Genomic DNA, 19,275 nt, shown 5'->3' on the forward strand with positions numbered 1-19,275 from the left:
GTACACTCTGTTGTTGTTGAGTTTTGTTTATCAAGTTGTTGTTTTGATTATCGAGTTGTTGTTTTGCTTATCGAGCGGACGTGTTTCGTGTTTTCGAGTCATTGCTCTCTAATTAAACAATCTTTGTTTAGGTCTTGTTTATTTACGTTGTCAACACTGTTGTATTTTGCTTATTGAGTTGTAAACTTCCTAAGGTTCTGTTATATCTTAGTAAGTTGAGTTGCTTAGTCTGTTGCGTCGGTTCACTACCTGACTTGGTGATTACACAATGCACATTCCCATTCAATTTCATTTTTGTGCGAAATAAAATGATGCGATACGATGCTAAAAGTTTAAAGTACAAACACTTTTTCGAAAGCTGTTTCATTCCATCATGTTTTACAATGAACAAAGGTACAAGTTTTACAAAAAATAAAACTACCTAACAATGTGCAAAGTGCTACAAACTACTAGCAAAAAGAAAAATAAAGCAGGAAACAGCAGCATCAATGTCCTCGGGAGCGGGAATGAGAAGCACTCCTCATCCTCTTCTGCGGAACAACCTCTGCACCATCATCATCATCTGAGTCGGAGCTGTCATCCTCAGGATCCCCCTCAGCCTCGCCTCTGTTCCCCGAACCAAGACCGGAGCCCCCCTCCTCAGCAGATGTCTCTGACTGACGGTCGGTAGCCTCCTCCTCCTCCTCATCATCCTCCTCCTCCTCCTCCTCATCAGGCTCCGCCTCTACAACGTGAGCCTTGCGTCTGCGGACAGACCCTCATCGACCTCCTCGAAAAGGCCTAGATGGCCCGGCTCCCCGGAAAGGCCGGGATGGCCCAGCCCCCTGAAAAGGCTCGGATGACCCAACTCCCTGAAAAGGCCCAGATGGCCCAGCTCCCCAAGGAGGCCCAGGTGGCCTGGCCTGCGGCTGACCGGACCATGAAGGCATCTGAAAACAAAGAGTTCAATTCAAATACATCAGTCCAAATATATACATCAGATGCAGATACAAGCAAAGGCTACGTAAAGTGGGTGCATGTAAATACAGTGTACAAGTGGGGTGTGTGTCAGATGTGCTCTACACAAGTAGTCTATCGATGCAGTAGAAATCAGCATGTCATCAGAAGTATGATAAATGCCAGAAAACTGAAGGGTACCTGAATGCCCGCGATAGACAACTGTGCCTCCCTCCGCAGGACCATGCCCTTGAGTGTGGCCACCAGTCCAACCACCTCCTCCATGTACCCTCGCGGTGGCTGTAAATATGAGCTCATAATCATTAGTGAATAAAAGAATGTCTAAACGTCTGAATGATGAATGAAAAACAGTGGAGCATACCAGCGGTGAGTCAGGATCAATGGCGTATTGATCACTGGGCATTGGAGGCTCTAGCGGGATCGGAGTCGGAGAAATAGCCCCATACTGCCACGCCATCAACTCGGTTGGCATATCTGGCCATCCAGGATGAGGATAAGTCGACGGAATCGGAGGAACCGGTCTACCCCCACCTCTAGATGCACCAGCCCCGCTGGCAGAAGGGGCGTCTGCAGCCCGAGCCCGAGCCTGGCCCGAGGATGACATACCAGCAGGCCTCGTCATCGGGGTGCGAGCTCCCGTCAATGGAGGCATCAAATATATGTGACGGTAAGCGGCGTAGTCCCCCTCCTCAAGATATAGTAAAGCATCACTACCCAGCATGGTGCCGACTACCTCTGAGAAAGAGAGCCTGTCAGCGGTCCGCATACTGACTGGGGGTACTGCGGGAGGATCCTGAGAAAGATACCCCCATACCTGACGCAGAAAGCGTTCCCCCAGAAACCATGCCCTGCCAACCGGCCCTTCGAGCAGGACCCTATACTGGGAGGTGTCCGACCCTCCGGTATACTGAAGTCGGAGACCATCACCCAGGGGCGCCCAGGGCTGCCATGTGATCTGCGGATGATAAATGCATAAGCCAATCAGAAATCGGGAATATACAGAGCAAATCAAAGATGAAAATGAAAGGAACTGAAAGTTCTGAAGTACCTCCGAATGTCGCACAGTGTCAAAGTACTGTCGCAGGTAAATGAGAGTCTCTTGGGGTCTCGGCCGGTGCGGGCCCTCGAACACTAGTGAATATGGGGTCATGGGAGGCCCTGCCACCTCCAACTCTGAGGCTAATGCTGGGAAGTATACATAGACCCATAGCTGAGAAAAGCAGTGCAGAATGTAAGTACGAAATGCTGAGAGCAAAATACAGACTGTAAAAGTGCGCTGTGTGTGCAATGTACAAGTAATGAAGAGCAGAAATGTAAATCAAGGGGACAGAAAAGTACCTCCCAGACTCTCCAGTAGCCGCCAAGTAAATCTCCCCGCCCGCGGTAGGTCGCGCTCATATAAAAGTAAAGGGTAGCCAGGCCGGCGCCACCCCAGTCATATCGACTGACCTGTGATAGGTCAACCAGAGCGCTCAGCAGGTATAGCCCGACTGTGTTCCCTCTATCGGCGAACAGGGTAGTCCCGAAGAGGAACATAAGGAAACCACGGGCGTACTGCTCCGTCTCCTCAGGAGTCTCGGGCACCATCTCCGCCCGCCGGAAGTGGGAAGAGAACCAAGTGTATCGGACTCTCCCAGAAACCCTGTCAACAGGCGGGCGAGCCCCCAATAGATACATCCAAGCGGCCTCCCACTCGCCCATATCCTCATCATAGGGGATGGGCCAACCTCCTATGTCCAAGCCAATCAACACAGCGAAGTCTAGAGGCGTCATGGTCATGTCTCCAGTGGCAGAGAAATGAAAGGAGTTGGTGGTGTCCCACCATCTCTCTACCAGTGCCGCCATCAGTGTCCTCCTGGCAGGACAACGTGATAATCCAGCGCAGAAGGTCCCGAACCCTGCCAAGTCTACTAAATCCCGGACAGCCTCTGGGAGCTCAGCATACCAATCCCTCGCGGCAGTGGAGCCATATCCCCGTACACTGCGAGAACCAACCTGCATTCAGAATGAATACATGTGTCAATAATGAAATGAAATGAGCTGTGTGTTCAGAAAATTTAAAAGTTTGGGCTGCGTGTTCAACTTTCAATCAGTGTGGGCTGCGTGTTCACTATTCTAATCTGGGCTGCGTGTTCAGAAAATTTGAAGTTTGGGCTGCGTGTTCAACTTTCAATCAGTGTGGGCTGCGTGTTCACTATTCTAATCTGGGCTGCGTGTTCAGAAAATTTAAAGTTTGGGCTGCGTGTTCAACTTTCAATCAGTGTGGGCTGCGTGTTCACTATTCTAATCTGGGCTGCGTGTTCAGAAAATTTAAAGTTTGGGCTGCGTGTTCAACTTTCAATCAGTGTGGGCTGCGTGTTCACTATTCTAATCTGGACTGCGTGTTCAGAAAATTTAAAGTTTGAGCTGCGTGTTCAACTTTCAATCAGTGTGGGCTGCGTGTTCACTATTCTAATCTGGACTGCGTGTTCAGAAAATTTAAAGTTTGAGCTGCGTGTTCAACTTTCAATCAGTGTGGGCTGCGTGTTCACTATTTAATCTGGGCTGCGTGTTCAGAAAATTTAAAAGTTTGGGCTGCGTGTTCAACTTTCAATCAGTGTGGGCTGCGTGTTCACTATTCTAATCTGGGCTGCATGTTCAGAAAATTTGAAGTTTGGGCTGCGTGTTCAACTTTCAATCAGTGTGGGCTGCGTGTTCACTATTCTAATCTGGGCTGCGTGTTCAGAAAATTTAAAGTTTGGGCTGCGTGTTCAACTTTCAATCAGTATGGGCTGCGTGTTCACTATTTAATCTGGGCTGCGTGTTCAGAAAATTTAAAGTTTGGGCTGCGCGTTCAACTTTCAATCAGTGTGGGCTGTGTGTTCACTATTCTAATCTGGGCTGCGTGTTCAGAAAATTTGAAGTTTGGGCTGCGTGTTCAACTTTCAATCAGTGTGGGCTGCGTGTTCACTATTCTAATCTGGGCTGTGTGTTCAGAAAATTTAAAGTGTGGGCCGTGTGTTCACTTTCGAATTCGGGCTGTGTGTTCGACAAATCAGTGTTTGAGCTGTGTGTTCACCTCTTAACTAATGTGTACTGTGCGTTCGCAATTAATTAATGAGCCGAGTGTTCAGAAATTCGAGTGTTTAAACTACATGTTCAGGATGCAAGCGAAGTACTATGTCACAAGCTAAACTGCGTGTTCAAGCATAGCAAAGGTGCGAAATATACAAAAAATGCAGAAAATGAAGTAAATACCTCTCGGGCCTCATGAGAGAGGTGATGCTCTGGCTCTCGGAGAAGCAGATCCCCAGGTGCTCGCTCATCAAAATTAGTGAAATGACGGAAAACGGCACGCGGAAGGACATGTGCTGGCGGAGCGTACCTCCCGGGAATAAAAGGTCGGACCCTTGGGGGCAAAGTCATAGGATCAAAATCGTCTCCAGCACCTGGAAAGCCTCCGCCGTGGGGAGAATTACCCGCCATTTTCAAAGAATCTGCAAAAGGAGCAAAAATGAGCGAAAATGAGCCAAAATTGGAAAAAGTCAACAAAAGTCAACTCTCGGGAAATGAAAAAGTCAACAAAAGTCAACTCCCGAGAAAATCTTCCAAATATTGAGACAAACTTACCTCAAGTGGCGAAAATGAGAAAAGAAGCTCCGAAACCGAAATTTAATCGCTTCAAGGTGCTTGAAACTGAATATTTTTATGGAAACAACTTGCGTGGGGCGTTGGAAAACGCGTATAGAACTCAGATCTGGAGAAGAAAGTGTTGTAGGAGGCAAGAGAGGAGAAGATCTCGGCTGCATTATATAGGCTCCAAGTCTTGGGATGAAGGAGCATGAAGAAAGGAGGTGAAAGGACCAAAATGCCCTCAGATTTGGGCATATGGCCGGCCGGCCACCTTTTCTAGCCGGCCAGCCATTTCCTTTTTGGAAAACCGGCCGGCCAGCCATTTCCTTTTTGGAAAACCGGTCGGCCACCTCCTATCACTCATAAAACTGGCCGGCCATGTCCCTCAAAGGCTCACCTAGCTCCCTGCAAATTTTGAGGAAGATTGGAGTTCTCGGGACCTGAAAAAGTTCAAGAAAAGTACACTTCCGGTCGCGAAATTGCTCCGCCGGAACTTCAGCTTCAAGATCTGACATGTGTCTCATCATCATTCATCAAAATCGAAGTGTATCCTTTTTGAATGAGTTGTAGCCTTTCCAGGAAGTGGATCGGAGGCCGTGATCGAGTCGCCTTCGCCGAAACACGCATTTCCGTACTCGTTATTTCATGACAAACGGGCACCCTGATTCATGCTCGTTTCGCACTATCATGCACATAACTTGCATTCTCATGATCACACTTGCATTTCCGTGCACATTTCTTGATATTGGCATACCTCTATGCTTGAGCATGCGTTGTCACGCATGTTCCACTCTTGCATTGCGATGCATTCACTCACCGGCACTGCGTGTGTCAAACTTCCAGAATCACATTGAATATATATTGGTAGCATACTGTACTTGTTACAATTTCTCTCTTTTGCAGGCACGATATTGTATGTACGGTTCAATTGAGGCTGGTGCAACCAGACGAATCGCGCAGGTATCGTATCTTCTCCGTGTGAGATGTGGCGGGGATTGAATAATCCTCCGCATTCTTAACTGCATGAAATGTAGTTGTTGCTTTGCGTTCTTGCTTAAAACTGTTGCATCTATTTGCGAATACCTGCTTCATTACAGCTTGCTGCATTTGCATGATCATTGAGTTATGTTCGGCTTCTTCCATATCGCTTTGCATTTTGCCCCCCCTGCCTGCGGGCCTGCCTGCGGGCACATCTCTGCTTACTTTGTACGTTTGTCTAAGTCTTCGGCCTTGTCAAAAATGGGTCGTCTCTGGGCTTTGACATTCACTCCCGTCACTTGTGACTTTCGAGTTCTGTCAAAGAGGGGCAACTGTAGACACCCCATTTTTGACCGACCTTAAGACTCAGACGTCACTGATTGAGCGCTTGGTGATGTTGCATAATGTGCTCGTTCAGAAGTTTCAGAGTTGCGGCCGTGAGCCCCGCTTCCGGACTTCCGAACCCTCTTTTGTGCTTTGCCTCGGTTTGCGAACCAGGCTCGGTTTTCTTTGTTTCTTTCCCTGAGGGGAAGGAGAGGTCCCGTAGACCATCTCTCAGTGGCCGTGGGCTACATTTGGTGGCCGTAGGCCATTTTGCCCATTTCGGAGCCCGGTTTCCGGTTTTTCAGGACCGTTGGCCGTGTGCCTCGGTTCGGGACCGCTTAACCATCTCCGTTTGCTCTAAATTTTGGCATGCATCTTATTTTCTCCCTTTCAAGGGACACTGGGGTCTGAGAAACCCACTTCGTGGCCGAATGCCACTTTCGGTGCTTAACAGCCCATTTTCGGGACCTCGAACTGCGCGTTTTGGCCCCCGAACATTCGTTTTGCAACGGTTTTCGTTCATTTTTGGCAGGTACCTCTGTTTTATCACTGGGAAGGTCACTGAAGGGTGGGAGGCCAGTAATTGTTGCAGCAACCAGTTATATATCCTCCGACGCCCGTTTTTCACACTTCCGGGCTAATGTTGAACACCTTGGGGCCATTTTCTTGAACTTTGAACCACATATTTGTGATATACACACATGGGAGGACCCTAAAAGTTGGTGGCCGGCCACTAATGTTACTTGACCCTTTTGAACCCCTCCTTCCGGGCTAATGTTGAACACCTTGAGGCCATTTTCTTGAACTTTGAACCACATATTTGTGATGTACACACATGGGAGGACCCTAAAAGTTGGTGGCCGGCCAGTAATTCCACCTGACCCTTTTGAACCCCTCCTTCCGAGCTAATGTTGAACACCCTTGAGCCACTTTCTTGGACTTTTAACCACAGGGTTGTATTGTACACACATGGGAGGACGCCATCATGTGGTGGCCGGCCACTAAACCAGCTTGACCCTTTTGACCCCTAGCCGGCCGGCTAGGGGATGTGGCTGGCCGGCCACCTGCAACAAAAATACTTGGCCGGCCATGATCTTCACATTGTTCACTTTACAGCTGTATAGCTTTATCCCCCAGAAAATATCTATATCCGGGGGATATTTTGTGGGGGAAAGTTGGCCTCCTTTTTCCCCCACCTTTACACCCTCTTTTGTTCCATATAACCAAGGGAAAACATCATATTTTGGGGTTAGAAAAAATTGTCTTCAAGCCTCAATACACATATCTCCCTCCATCTTTCTCATTTTCCTAAAAATCCCTAAGTCCTACACCTTGTTTTCTTCATCACCACCAAGCTCTACCACCACCACTCCATTTCAGCAGCAAGGGGAAGAATTCCAGAAGCTAAGAGGTAACAAATTTGGTCCAAGAAGCAACAAAAGCTTTGGTCTTCAATGGTGAGTTGCATTTCACCCTTTTGGGCCCTTTTCTTGTATCTTTTGTAATCCCTCTATGCTTTTTGCTTTGAGCTCCGGCCATAACTGAAAGCGGCCTTCTTTTGAGCTCATTTTCATGTCTCATTAAGGGCTCAACCCTGTTTGAGCCCTCCATCTTGCACTTGCTTCATTATCCCTCTAAAATGTCATTTTCTTGCATGATATTTTTAGCTTGTGTGTGATTTGTTTTGGAGCATGTTGTAAACTGATAATAGGCTTATTTTGAGCTCCTCTTCAACATTGAAGAAGGGCTCAACACTGTTTGGGACTTCCATGTTGTACTTGCCTTTATACTCCCTTTTTGGTCCCATTTTTGCATACTTTGGCAGCCTATTGTGCTTTGGTTTTTGGCCATTTTACAGCACTGAAAATAGTCTCATTTTGGTCCATTCTTCATGTTTCATTTAGGGCCTTTCATGGTTTGGGACCTCCATATGCCACTTCATGTTATATCTCTCTTTTGGTCCCCATTCTTGCATGTTTTGTTAGCCTATCATGCTTTTGTTTTTGGCCATTTTACAGTTCTGAAAATAGTCTTATTTTGGCCCATTCTTCATGTTTCATTAGGGTCTTTGGCCGTTTGTGGAATATTTTGTATACTTTGTGTTATAGCCACTTTTGAGCCTCATTTTGCATTGCATTTCTAGCATGTTTGTATACTGTTTTGGAGTTTTTACAGTTCTGAAAATAGTCATATTTTTGGTCCCTCTTCAATGTTGTAGAAGGGAATTTTTCAGTTTGGGCTTTGCATATACCACTTGCCTCTTTGGCCACCTTTTGGCCCTTTTTCTTGCATGGGAGTGCAGCCATACCTGTGTTTGTTTTTGGGGTTTTTACAGTTCTGAAAAACATCATATTTTGGGCCCCTCTTCCACTTTGTTGAAGGGCCCTAACCTGTTTGAGGACATCAGCTATGAGTTGCTTCTTAATCCCATGTTTAGGGCCATTTCTTGCATGCTAGTTTTGCCCTAACTTGGTTTGCTGTTTGGCCATGATTTGTACTAGTAAAATGCTAATTTTGGGGCTGCCTTGCTTCTGTCTTTACATTCCATGTACCAATTTTGCATGTTTGGTATAGCTATAGGCCATTTCGGGTGCCAAAATTCGTGTTTCGGGACTATTCCGCGCATCGGGTGTGTTTTCGCCTCATTTCGGGGCTGTTTTCCCCCACGTTTCATTGCTGAAAATCCATTAGCATGCTTGTATGCCATTTCCATGCCATTGCATTGCATATACCATTGCCTCGGTTTGCGTGCCCGTGTGCACGCATTTCGAGGCACTTCATTTTCATCCATTGGCCTCTTATGTGAGTGTGGCTGAGGCTCTCTCATGTTAGTATAAGTCCATGTTGCATTCTATATGCCATTTTTTTCATATTGCATTGCGTATGCCATTGCCTCGGTTTGCGTGCCCGTGTGCACACATTTCGAGGCACTTCATTTTCATCTGTCGGCCTCTTATATGAGTGTGGCTGAGGCTCTCTCATATTAGTGTAAGCCCATATCACATTTTCATGTCATTCACATTGCATATGCCATTGCCTCGGTTTGCGTGCCCGTGTGCACGCATTTCGAGGCATCTCATTTTCATAGCATAGTGCATACTAGGTTGTATCTTAGATCGCATTCTGTCATTTCCTCGGTTTGCGTACCCGTGTGCACGCATTTCGAGGCATGTCATTCCATAGCATTGTGTTTGTTAGGATTGTATCTTAGTTGCATTTCATGCATGTCATGCATATTTCATCGTGTTCGGAATAGGAGTTAGCCCGGGCACAAAAACGAGGTGCATTTCGTACTCCGAGTGACGGAATGTATCTCAATTCCCCAGTCACCGACACTCCGGATTATCCATGATGGAGTTAGGTTTTAGCTGTGTTTTCATGTGCATTCATCCTATATTGAATTGTGCATTTCAACTCCTCGGCCATCATACCTCGGTATACGTGATTGGTGGCACGAGGATCGAAACATGCATATATCTGTGAAAATACATTGCTATGCCCCTTTCCTGCTCTCTGTTGCAGCAAAATGAAGAATCAGCAATTTTTCGGGACTTGGCGCGTTTTCCAAGGATAACTGCTAAACAGAGGCTAATTGGGGCATCCCGGTGGATTTCTGCGCAAGGCAGCCCAAATGTACATCATCCATCAGAAGCAAGGCAGTCCCGGGCTTGTACGCCAGTTTTATTTGCTTTCTTAGTTAATTCATTAATTAATTAGGAATTTGTATATTATTTGGACTGTAATATTTGGACTGTAATATTCTTTTATTTGGGACTGTATATTTATTCGGACCCTCTGCGCGAGGGCACAACTGTAATAAGTGTGCGTGTGTGTGTTGTATGTCTTCCAACCCCACGTCTTTCTCCCTTTTATTTATCCGCTTTGATGGTTAGATTAGGGCATGTTTAAATTAGCATACAGTACGACAGCATGTTTGCATCATTCATCTGTTTTGCATGCATCGGGCTCGGCGCATCATACTAACTGCATCGTATTTTCAAATCTAAATTGAATACATGTTAGCTGTAGCATTTCATATGCCATGTTTAGAATAGTCGAGCCTATTTTAGTTGCATTTTTGCATGTGTTGCATTAGGCATTTCTGTATAATTAGGATCATGCATGGATTTCTAATTAGCTTCCTTTTTTGGCTTGGAGTACCCGGTAAGCTTTATGCTTTAGCATCCTTGCATGCGTGTGAGTGAATGCTATGATAGCATGCTTACCATGAGGCAATATGCTTATGTGATATAACTGCATGAATGCCTGTGGATGAAGGTTGGGTTACTTAAATTGGAATAAATCATCAAATGTTTCAAGCCTACCTGCAGGTAGCAAACCATTTTCAAAAAGCGAACATGAAATGTTTTGTTCCAATTCAGGCGACTCAGTCTATACTTGTATGCTGTGCGCATCACATAGTAACCTAGGCTAATAACCGGAATAAGAACTCACAATGTTTTCAAAAATAGATATCATGGTTAGTAGAGGCCGATCTTTGATCGGGCGAGCGGGGGTGCTCACGAAGTGACCTTCCCCAATCGTACCCAAGTTCCCGAGCCGAGGCAACTTTGGTGATGACGGACACGTGGCCTTTTGGCACCGAGTCAGGGTTTCCTAAATTTCCCAAAATAAAATATTTAGGTGACGACTCTGTATCTGGCAAAGCAGTCCATGTTTGGCACTTCTTTCAAAAATCTATTTTCTCAAAACGATTTGCCGGATTTGGACTCTTTGGTTCAGACTTAGAACCGTGACTACAAATCGAGTCCGAGCTGTAGCGAGGTCCCCCGCGGGCTTGTTACATTATGGCATGTCAATATAAGCGCAAAAACCCACTGAGATGGCATCCTAAAGACCTAAGCATAGAGGCATGCACAATGACCCACTCTTAAGGCATAAAACACCAACTCTCCTAAGCATGGAAAATGTGATAAATGTGAGTGCATGACCACACTATATGGACTAAAATCACATATGAAATGATGCCAAATCATGAAAATGGCCCAAGTAATACATGTTAGTGGACTTGGACACTCAAAGCAAACAAGGTGGATTGAACCATAGCTATACAAAACAATGCATGCATGACTAAAGCAACATGAAGTAGAGCTCAAGCATGGTAAAACATGACTAAAAGTTTCTTTGAGTCGAGCCAAAACATGCAAGAATGATGATCCAAACACAAGATGCATGTTAAGGCAATAGAGAGGATTACACTACAAGTGCATGATGCATGTAAGAGGCTATCAAACCAACCTTAGAAAGAGGTATAGCATGCTAAAATAACACCAAAAAGTTGCTGAGATGGAACCAAAACATGCTAAGCAAACATGCTATGATTATGGGCCATTTATACTAGTATGCAAGACACAAGGAGAATGGGGTGTCCCTCTCCTATTCAAGACTCCAAAACCACCTTTCCACCTCTAAAATCCTCTGGATTTCAGTGGTGAGAAGGTCGAAACAAGATGGTTTCAAAGCTCAAAAGGGAAGGCACAAAATAAGGCCAAACAAGGCCTAAGAGGGGGGTAGACAACCCCCAACACAAAAGTGACCTTAAACAAACATCACAAGCATAAAAAATTAAAATTTTTTGTAGTTTAGAGTTAAGTTTAAAACAATATACAAGTAGGTCTAAAAGCTTAAGCCAAAACAATGGATTAAAAGTTAGTTGACTCACCCTTGAAGAACACCTTCAAGAACACAACTCCAGCAACTTTTCTGAGTTCAAACCAACCCAAAAACACTAAAATCAACTCCTCAGTACCTCAACTAATTAAAATCAAGCGCGGGTTAAGGAACCACACGTGCTAATGCGACCATCCTCCTCGGAAAAGCCTCTATTTTGCTCGCAAAACTGTTATATCTGCAGAAAAAAACTTTTATTTTGGCCTCAGTTTCTGCTCTGTTCTGCAAGAAAAAGACACTGTTTGGCTGAAAAGAGGTAACCGGCCGGCCAGGAAAAGTGGTCGGCCGAATTCAAAGGGTGGCTGACCGGCCACTAACTTTGATACTGCCCTGCTGCATCAAAAAAGAAATAGAGCAGAAATAGAGTGTTTTCAAGGCTGTCTCTCCCTATCATGGAACAGATCAAGGGAGGAATAGAATCGATTCACAGTTCATCAATGGTCACAAGGTTGTTGCATGATGATTCATGACTCAATTGGACAAATGTTCAATAAGTGAAAATAAAAGACCAACAAAACCTCCTCCCTATCATGGAATTGATCAAGGGAAGTGGTAGACCTTGAATCTTGAACCATTATCATCATTAAAAAGTATGAAATGACTCAAGACTCAATGGGTCCAATTAATGTCCGATTGAACCCAACTTAATTTTATTATCTTTTACCATTTTAGTCCAATTTTTAATGCCTATTTTACTTACCTTTCCATTCATTAGTCATTTTAGTCCAAGAATTAGAATTAAGTCCACTAAACAGAGAAAAGTGTCAAACAAGAAGTTATGTTGGGCATGAGAGAGATGTAATGTCTTGGTAATGAACCTCCAAAGAAATTAAACCATTAAGCATAGAAGGGTCTTTTCTCAAGCTTAAACAACACTCGTTTGAAACAACTCTCAAAGAAATAAAAAGCCAAGAAAGGAGGGAGAATCCAGAGGTAAACATAGGGAGGAAAAGCATAAAATAAATGCTATCAACCCAAATAAGTTGGTGTCTAAGACCTAAACCACCGAACTTATGAGGACCACTACACTAAAAGCATACTATACAAAGCATAAATGAAATAAAAATACTAAAACAGTCCTAAAAACAACAAAAACAGTGCTGAAATTATCATGGAAAGGTTAGAAAAAGTAAGCCAAAACAATGGAGAAATTAAGCTAGTAAACAAGCTTAAGGAGGGGTGGCTAACCCCTCCACTTTTGGAACTTTAAAACTATATTTTTAGCCTCTGAAAAATAGTGGTAAAAAGTGGAAAAATAGATAGGAAACACAAGGGTAAAAGCTTGGAAAATAAGGTTCAAAGAAGGGTGGTTAACCCCTCTACCTTGGATAGCTTTAAGCTACAAGTTTTAGCTCATAAAAACAGTGAAAAAACAATGTAAAAATAGCAAGTAGAGATAGGGAAGAAGTAGTGTAAAGAAGCTAGAAGTTATATCTCTTGAGGAGGAATAACACTTTGATTCACAAACCAACAAATTCTCACCCTCAAGTGCTGAAATTCAAGCTCAACAACCTCAGGAAAATGCCCTAAAAATTTGGTTTAGGGAGTATAGGTAAGGTAGGTTGCACAAGAGAGAGAGAGAGAGATTTTCAAGAATTTGAGCTCTTGGAATTTTTTCTAACCTAAAACATAAGGTATGGCTCTCTATATAAAGAACAACTGGTTGATATCTTGGAAATATCTGTATGGAGCCAGCTGGTGTAGTGCATGCACATGGGGGGACAATTGGCAACAAATATCTGCTCTACCAGAACACATGGCCTGTCGGCCAAGTAGGGGACGGTCGACCACTAATTTCTGGCCAGCCAGCCACTAGTTGGCCTGCAGGCCTCTAAGTGGTCAGGCTTGGAAAAATTATGTTTTGGTCCAAAAATGGTGCAAGGTTTGTAGGCTTCTGAGACTCAAAACTGAGGCTTCCCGCTAAGGAAATCAAACGTTTGTACATCATAATTTTCATCATTGGATGATCAATCTGAGGCGCCGAAGTCCTAAGTGCGGTAAAAAATGAGGTGTCTACACTAAGTTAGTGCTTCATTGATGTGGCATATCATATACTCTTGTTGTTATGAGGTGGATTGTTCTGGTTTTTTCTCTGTTTTTCTTCTGTCTGGTTGTTTCACTCGTTTTCTTGTTGGTTGCTCTCCAACTTAGGGGATACTACCATATGATACGGTGTGGAATTTGGTGCCAACCTAGTTGGGATGATTTTGCTCATCGTGATGCTAGTGCATTCGCCTTCTTTATTGATGTAATTACTCTTGTACTTTGTACTTTTATATTTTATCAATAAAGTTCCTTTTTTTGCTGATAAAAAAAAAATTATCGGAAGGCTCGGCACCTATCTGCACAAGTTTCTAGACTTTCACCAAGGACACATAAGCCAACTTAATGCCACAACAACACTCCCTACCTAGATTCACCAAGGTATTCACCATTTTTCTCAAAAACGATAAACATTTTCAATGTGTTAAATGTGTTACAATGCTCAATGCAATGGATGAGAAATTAGTTTCAATTCACCTAATTCTCATGCAATTTCTACAACAATCCTAGTTGTTCTCCACTGATAGCCCTGAACAGATAATTAATTTTCACCATAGATATACTTTCCAACATTTTCAAATAGGAGTTATAATTCATATCCAACTCCACCACCATCATCGTCATCATCATCGTTCCAATTTCAAAATACCAACATCAATTCCATTTTTCTTTACAAAACCAAACATTCACATTTTAGGGCAAAACCCCCATTTTTCTTTACAAACCCATTCCAAGAGTAACAATACATCGTTTTACCACAACTCAACCACATTTACAATTCCACAACCATTTTCAAGGATACATTTGAAAACACTTCTTTTGATTTCAACACCAAAACCCTAGATTTTTATCAAAATCCCTAAATCCCATGATTTCTTTGAAAAGACAAATAATTAAGTTAAAAATATACTAAAGTGTGGCGAAATCCCTACCTTAAGGACAAGGACCAAAAAAAAAAAAAAAACAAGAGTTGAAACTTGACAAAGCTGAAAACGAACATTGTTCCGATCAAATGAAAGCTCTAGGTGAGCTCTACCTTTTTCTCCACAGGACAAGGGTTGAGAAAGCACTAGATCAAGGTGCATTTAAGGGTAGAAGATGAGTTCTAGAAAGAGAGTGCCTAGATTTAGGGTTTGGAGGTGTTTAGAGAGAGAGAGAGGGAGAGAGATACAAAAAAGTGACTCAAAAATGTGACTTTATGGAAGCTCTAGGTGAACTCTACCTTTTTCTCTAGAGGACAAGGATTGAGAAACCACTAGATCAATCCAATCAAATGGAAGCTCTAGGTGAGCTCTACATTTTTCTCCAAAGGACAAGGGTTGAGAAACTACTAGATCAAGGTGGATTTAAGGGTAGAAAATAAGTTCTAGAAAAAGAGTGTCGAGATTTAGGGTTTGGATGTGTTTAGAGAGAGAGATAGAGAGAGATATGAAAAAGTGACTCAAAAAGGTGACTATATGGACAGGTATATGCGTAGACCGCTTGAACTCAGGAATGGTCGCTCGAGCGATTAGACACAACAAGAAAGACCGCTCGAGCAAACGAAGTGACCGCTCAAGCGAAGAACACCACCCTCCCAGTACTTTTACAGGCATGCAAAAGTACTGAGAGTTTTAAAAGACCGCTTGAGTGCAAGAAGGACCGCTCGAGCCATGACCACTCGAGCGCAAGAAACACCGCTCAAGCGAAGAATGCCATACTCCCAGTAGATTTGCAGACCTACAAAGGTACTGGAAGTCCTCAAAGTAAGCTCAAGTGCAAGAAAGTTCACTCGAGCGATCAAGCCAAAATCTTGGTAGCACATTTTGAAAAACTAACTTTCAACCTATTTCAAACACAACTAAAAAACACCAACACCCAAACTCAACAAGGAATAAGATGAAAGAAGACATGAACAACCATCCAGATAAGAAAACCCGGATCCAAAACAATGAACGGGTCAGGTTTATACCAGAATCACTATAGGCACTACAACAAAATGCACTTTTGGCAACCATATTTGGCGACTAAAAAAATTTTAGTCGCCAAAAGTTATGGAATTGGCGACCAAAAATTATGTTAGTTGGCAAAAGTACAATATTTAGCTACTAAATTTTTTTAGTCGAGGTATATTGATTATTGGCGACTAAGAAAAATTTAGTCGCTAAAAATGCCACAATTGGCGACTAAAAAATATTTTAGTCGTTGTATAGTTAGTTTTGGCTACTAAAATTATTTAGTCGCCAAATGAAAAATAAAAATTTACTTTTTATCTTTGGCAACCAAAAGTTTGGTCGTCAAAAAATTATTTTCAACGACTAAAAAATATTTCAATCACTGTATAGTTAGTTTTGGCTACTAAAATTATTTAGTCGGCGAATGAAAAAGAAAAATTTACTTTTCCAAAAATTTATTTTCAGCGACTAAAAAATATTGTAGTCGCTGTATAGTTAATTTTTGCTACTAAAATTTTTTAGTTGCCGAATGAAAAATAAAATTTTACTTTTTATTTTTGGCGACTAAAAGTTTGGTCGCCAAAAATTTATTTTCAGCGACAAATAATTTTTGGTCGCCAAAGAACTGAAATATTTGAAGGGAGACATTTCAAATTTTGGAGGGATTTATAAAATATTTCCAGCAACTAAAAAATATTTTAGGCGCCCATAACCATATATATATATATATATATATTCTTCTTTGCCTATTTTTTTTTTCCCTAAATTGAATTTGTTTCTCTGAAGGAGCTCTTTCTTCCCCATCTATGGGCCATCGATCTCAATCCCTTAAGCCGCTCTTTATGTCCTTACCACCATCGCCGACACCACTGGCAGTCCATTGTGGGATGAAGTCTCTAGGTACACTTTTACCCTATCTCTTTCTCTCTCTCTCTCTCTCTCTCTCTCTCGCTCTCTCTCGCTCTCTAGGTTCAAGTCATCTCATGAGATCGAAGTTGAACATTACTAAACTGTCAATTTTTTACATTCGATTGTCAATCCCTGTCCCTTCAAACTCACAAAACAAGAGAACTGAATTTAGGTGTTTGAACATGTTCCTTGAAGAAGATTTGAGCAATACCCAATAGGCTTTGAACTAGAGTAGATAGAGAGACATGAATGTTAAGAGAGTTTCTCTGTTGTTTTTTCGGCAACCCTTCTAAGCAATTATTAAGTTGAAGACCAAACTATCAATTTCCACATTTCATAATCTTTGATAATTACTAGTTAATTCAACACACTTTGAAGAAATATCCCCTCCCCCTACCCCCATCTCTCTCTCTCTCTCTCTCTCTCTCTCAACATCCTCTCTTGTTAAACATAATCAAGTCATCTCTTGAGTTTGAAGTTGAACACCAAACTGTCAATTTTCACCTTTGAAATTATACTTTTGCCGACCAAAGAAATTTTGGTCGCAAAAAAATCACTTTTCTGCGACTAATTTGAAATTAGTAGCTAAAAGTTATGACTTTTACTGACTAAAGTGATTTAGTTGCACAAAAATGATTTTCTGTGACTAGTTTGAAATATTAGTCACCAAAAATATATGCATGAAGGTGAAAAATTGAGCGGGAGACTCAAATCTTTTAGCGACTAATGGAATTTGATCGCAGATGTCAAAGTGACATCATTTTGACATTTGCAGTGTAACTTTGGCTGACCAACACTACTGTAGGAAAAAAAAAAAAAATTAAAACAGATTCAAATCCTTATTATCTATGGGTTAGGATTTGGGTCTTGGTCACGAATCGAATTTGATAGAGTTGGTGAATTCTCATCCACTCGTGGCGTGAATTCGAGTATCTATGGTCTTCAAGTTATTGGAATTGAATCTGATTCGTACTCAGAGGAGGTGGGTCAGGATGTCAATTCTAGGGTTAGTGATGATGGTAAGAATGATTCACTCGGGGAGGTTATGCCTCTCTTTTGGGATTGTCTTGGATTTAAGGAACGAAGAGAAGCCAATAATGACGAATTTGAGTGGAAAAGGGTTAACGAGGAAGGGAAGGGCTTGAGTGCAGTTATTGATCGAATTGAACAACTATCGGTAGCTTCTCAAGTTTCAATCAATGAGGAATCAAGTGATATTGGGGAGGAAGCTTCGCGGGATTTCGAATGGGAAGTTCTTTTAGCTGTTCATAATTTGGATAGACTCCATGAATTGGACCATCACGGCGATAGTGATGGCATTTCGTATTTAGATGTTAGGGATGGTTATATATATGTGGTTATGTACAATACTGTAGACACCCCATTTTTGACCGACCTTAAGACTCAGACGTCATTGATTGAGCGCTCGGTGATTGCGCATGTTAAGCTCGTTCTGAGGTTTCGGAGTTTTGACTGAGGTCCTTACCCCCGGACCTTGGGACCCTTTTATGCTTTGCCTCGATTTGCGGACCAGGTCTTTCTTTTTCTTCTCAGAGGGAGGGAGAGGTCTTGTAGACCATCTCTCAGTGGCCGTAGGCTACTTTTTCGTGGTCGCAGGCCGCTATTCCCATTTGGAGACCAGTTTCTGATTTTCGGAGCCGTCGGCTGCGCGCCTCGGTTCGGGACGACTTAACATTCTCCGTTTGGTACGGTTTTTGGCACACACCTTGTTTCCTCTGTCTAGAGGGACACTGCGGTCCGGGAGACCACCTTTGTGGTGGCACACCACTTTTGGTGCTTAACAGTCTGTTTTCGGGGCACCCGGCCGCGCATTTTGCCCCTCAAACCCTCGTTTTGCATCGGTGTCGGTTCATTTTTGGCATGAACCTTATTTTCATTGTTTGGAAGGTGGTACAAGGGTGGGAGACCACCTTTTTCTCTTGGAGACCACTTCTCTCTCTGCCAACCGATTTTCTTGTCGGCAAACTGGTCTCCCTAATTTTTGAGCAACATTTGCTGGTCTCCCACCATACCACTAGCTTGCATTCAGTTGGGAGACCATCAAATGGGCTGGCCGACCACTTTTCCTTGAGGGAGACCACTCACCCTGGTCGGCCGACCAGGGGAAGTGGTCGACCGACCACCTTAACTGGTCGGCCTGCTCCCTCCAGTTTTGTCATTCTGAGTTGTTGCCAATTGTGCCAGCTGGAAGACACAGACTGCATCCTTCATACACGTGTATGGAGGATCTTTGGCCTTGGTTTTTAGATTCTTTGAGAAGCTTTGGCCTCCTTTGTCTATAAAGGAAGGCCTCCCCCTCCTTTGTGAGGGTTCAGATTTTGGTTAAGGCACATACACATATCTTTCTCTTTGTCTCTATATTTAGGCTTAAGAAGTGTATTGTTCTTGACCCTTTTGCATCACACCTCATAGCCTAACAATTCCACCATCAACCCATGGTTCTTGCAGGTCATTTTCAGAGGTTAAGGAGCTGGGTTTTTGGTCTAGAAGTTGCTGTCTTTGTTGAGCTTCAAGGGTAACTCATTTTCTCCCTTTTTAAGCATTATTTTGATCCATCTCTTAGCCTCATTTGCATGCTTATTTGAAGTTTATTGTCAACTGAAAAAAGATTTATTTTAAGCATTATTCATGTTTGTTTAAGGCCATTTTCCTGTTGGAGGTCATCTACCCTCTTTCATGCTTCATTTAGTCTTGTTTTGAGCCATGCCTTAAGGCCTTTGTGTTGACCTTTGCTTGGCCTTTTAGCCACTGAAATCCAGTGGATTTTCAATGGTTGGCATGCTGTTTTGAGGGCCAAAATCAGAGA

The 19,275-nt window shown here is 43.0% G+C and overlaps 1 protein-coding gene and 1 long non-coding RNA gene across 2 annotated transcripts; one reads left to right on the forward strand and one right to left on the reverse strand.

Annotated features, from left to right (window-relative positions):
• Window positions 1-356: 356 nt before the first annotated feature.
• Window positions 357-1,237, reverse strand: LOC145823369 (uncharacterized). Its single transcript, XR_014365650.1, has 2 exons — window positions 1,138-1,237; window positions 357-929 (listed from the first exon to the last, which is right to left on the reverse strand). It is a non-coding gene; the product is annotated as an uncharacterized LOC145823369 (long non-coding RNA).
• A 15,937-nt stretch (window positions 1,238-17,174) lies between these two features.
• LOC145823846 (uncharacterized) lies at window positions 17,175-18,988 on the forward strand. The gene is made up of 3 exons (XM_082923375.1): window positions 17,175-17,199; window positions 17,306-17,791; window positions 18,918-18,988. Exons 1-3 carry the CDS (start codon window positions 17,175-17,177, stop codon window positions 18,986-18,988), a joined length of 582 nt encoding a protein of 193 aa, XP_082779501.1.
• Window positions 18,989-19,275: the final 287 nt, after the last annotated feature.

The sequence above is a fragment of the Camellia sinensis genome, chromosome 4, assembly GCF_055761805.1.
Source record: "Camellia sinensis isolate YWXY chromosome 4, ASM5576180v1, whole genome shotgun sequence".
NCBI classification, from domain to species: domain Eukaryota; kingdom Viridiplantae; phylum Streptophyta; class Magnoliopsida; order Ericales; family Theaceae; genus Camellia; species Camellia sinensis.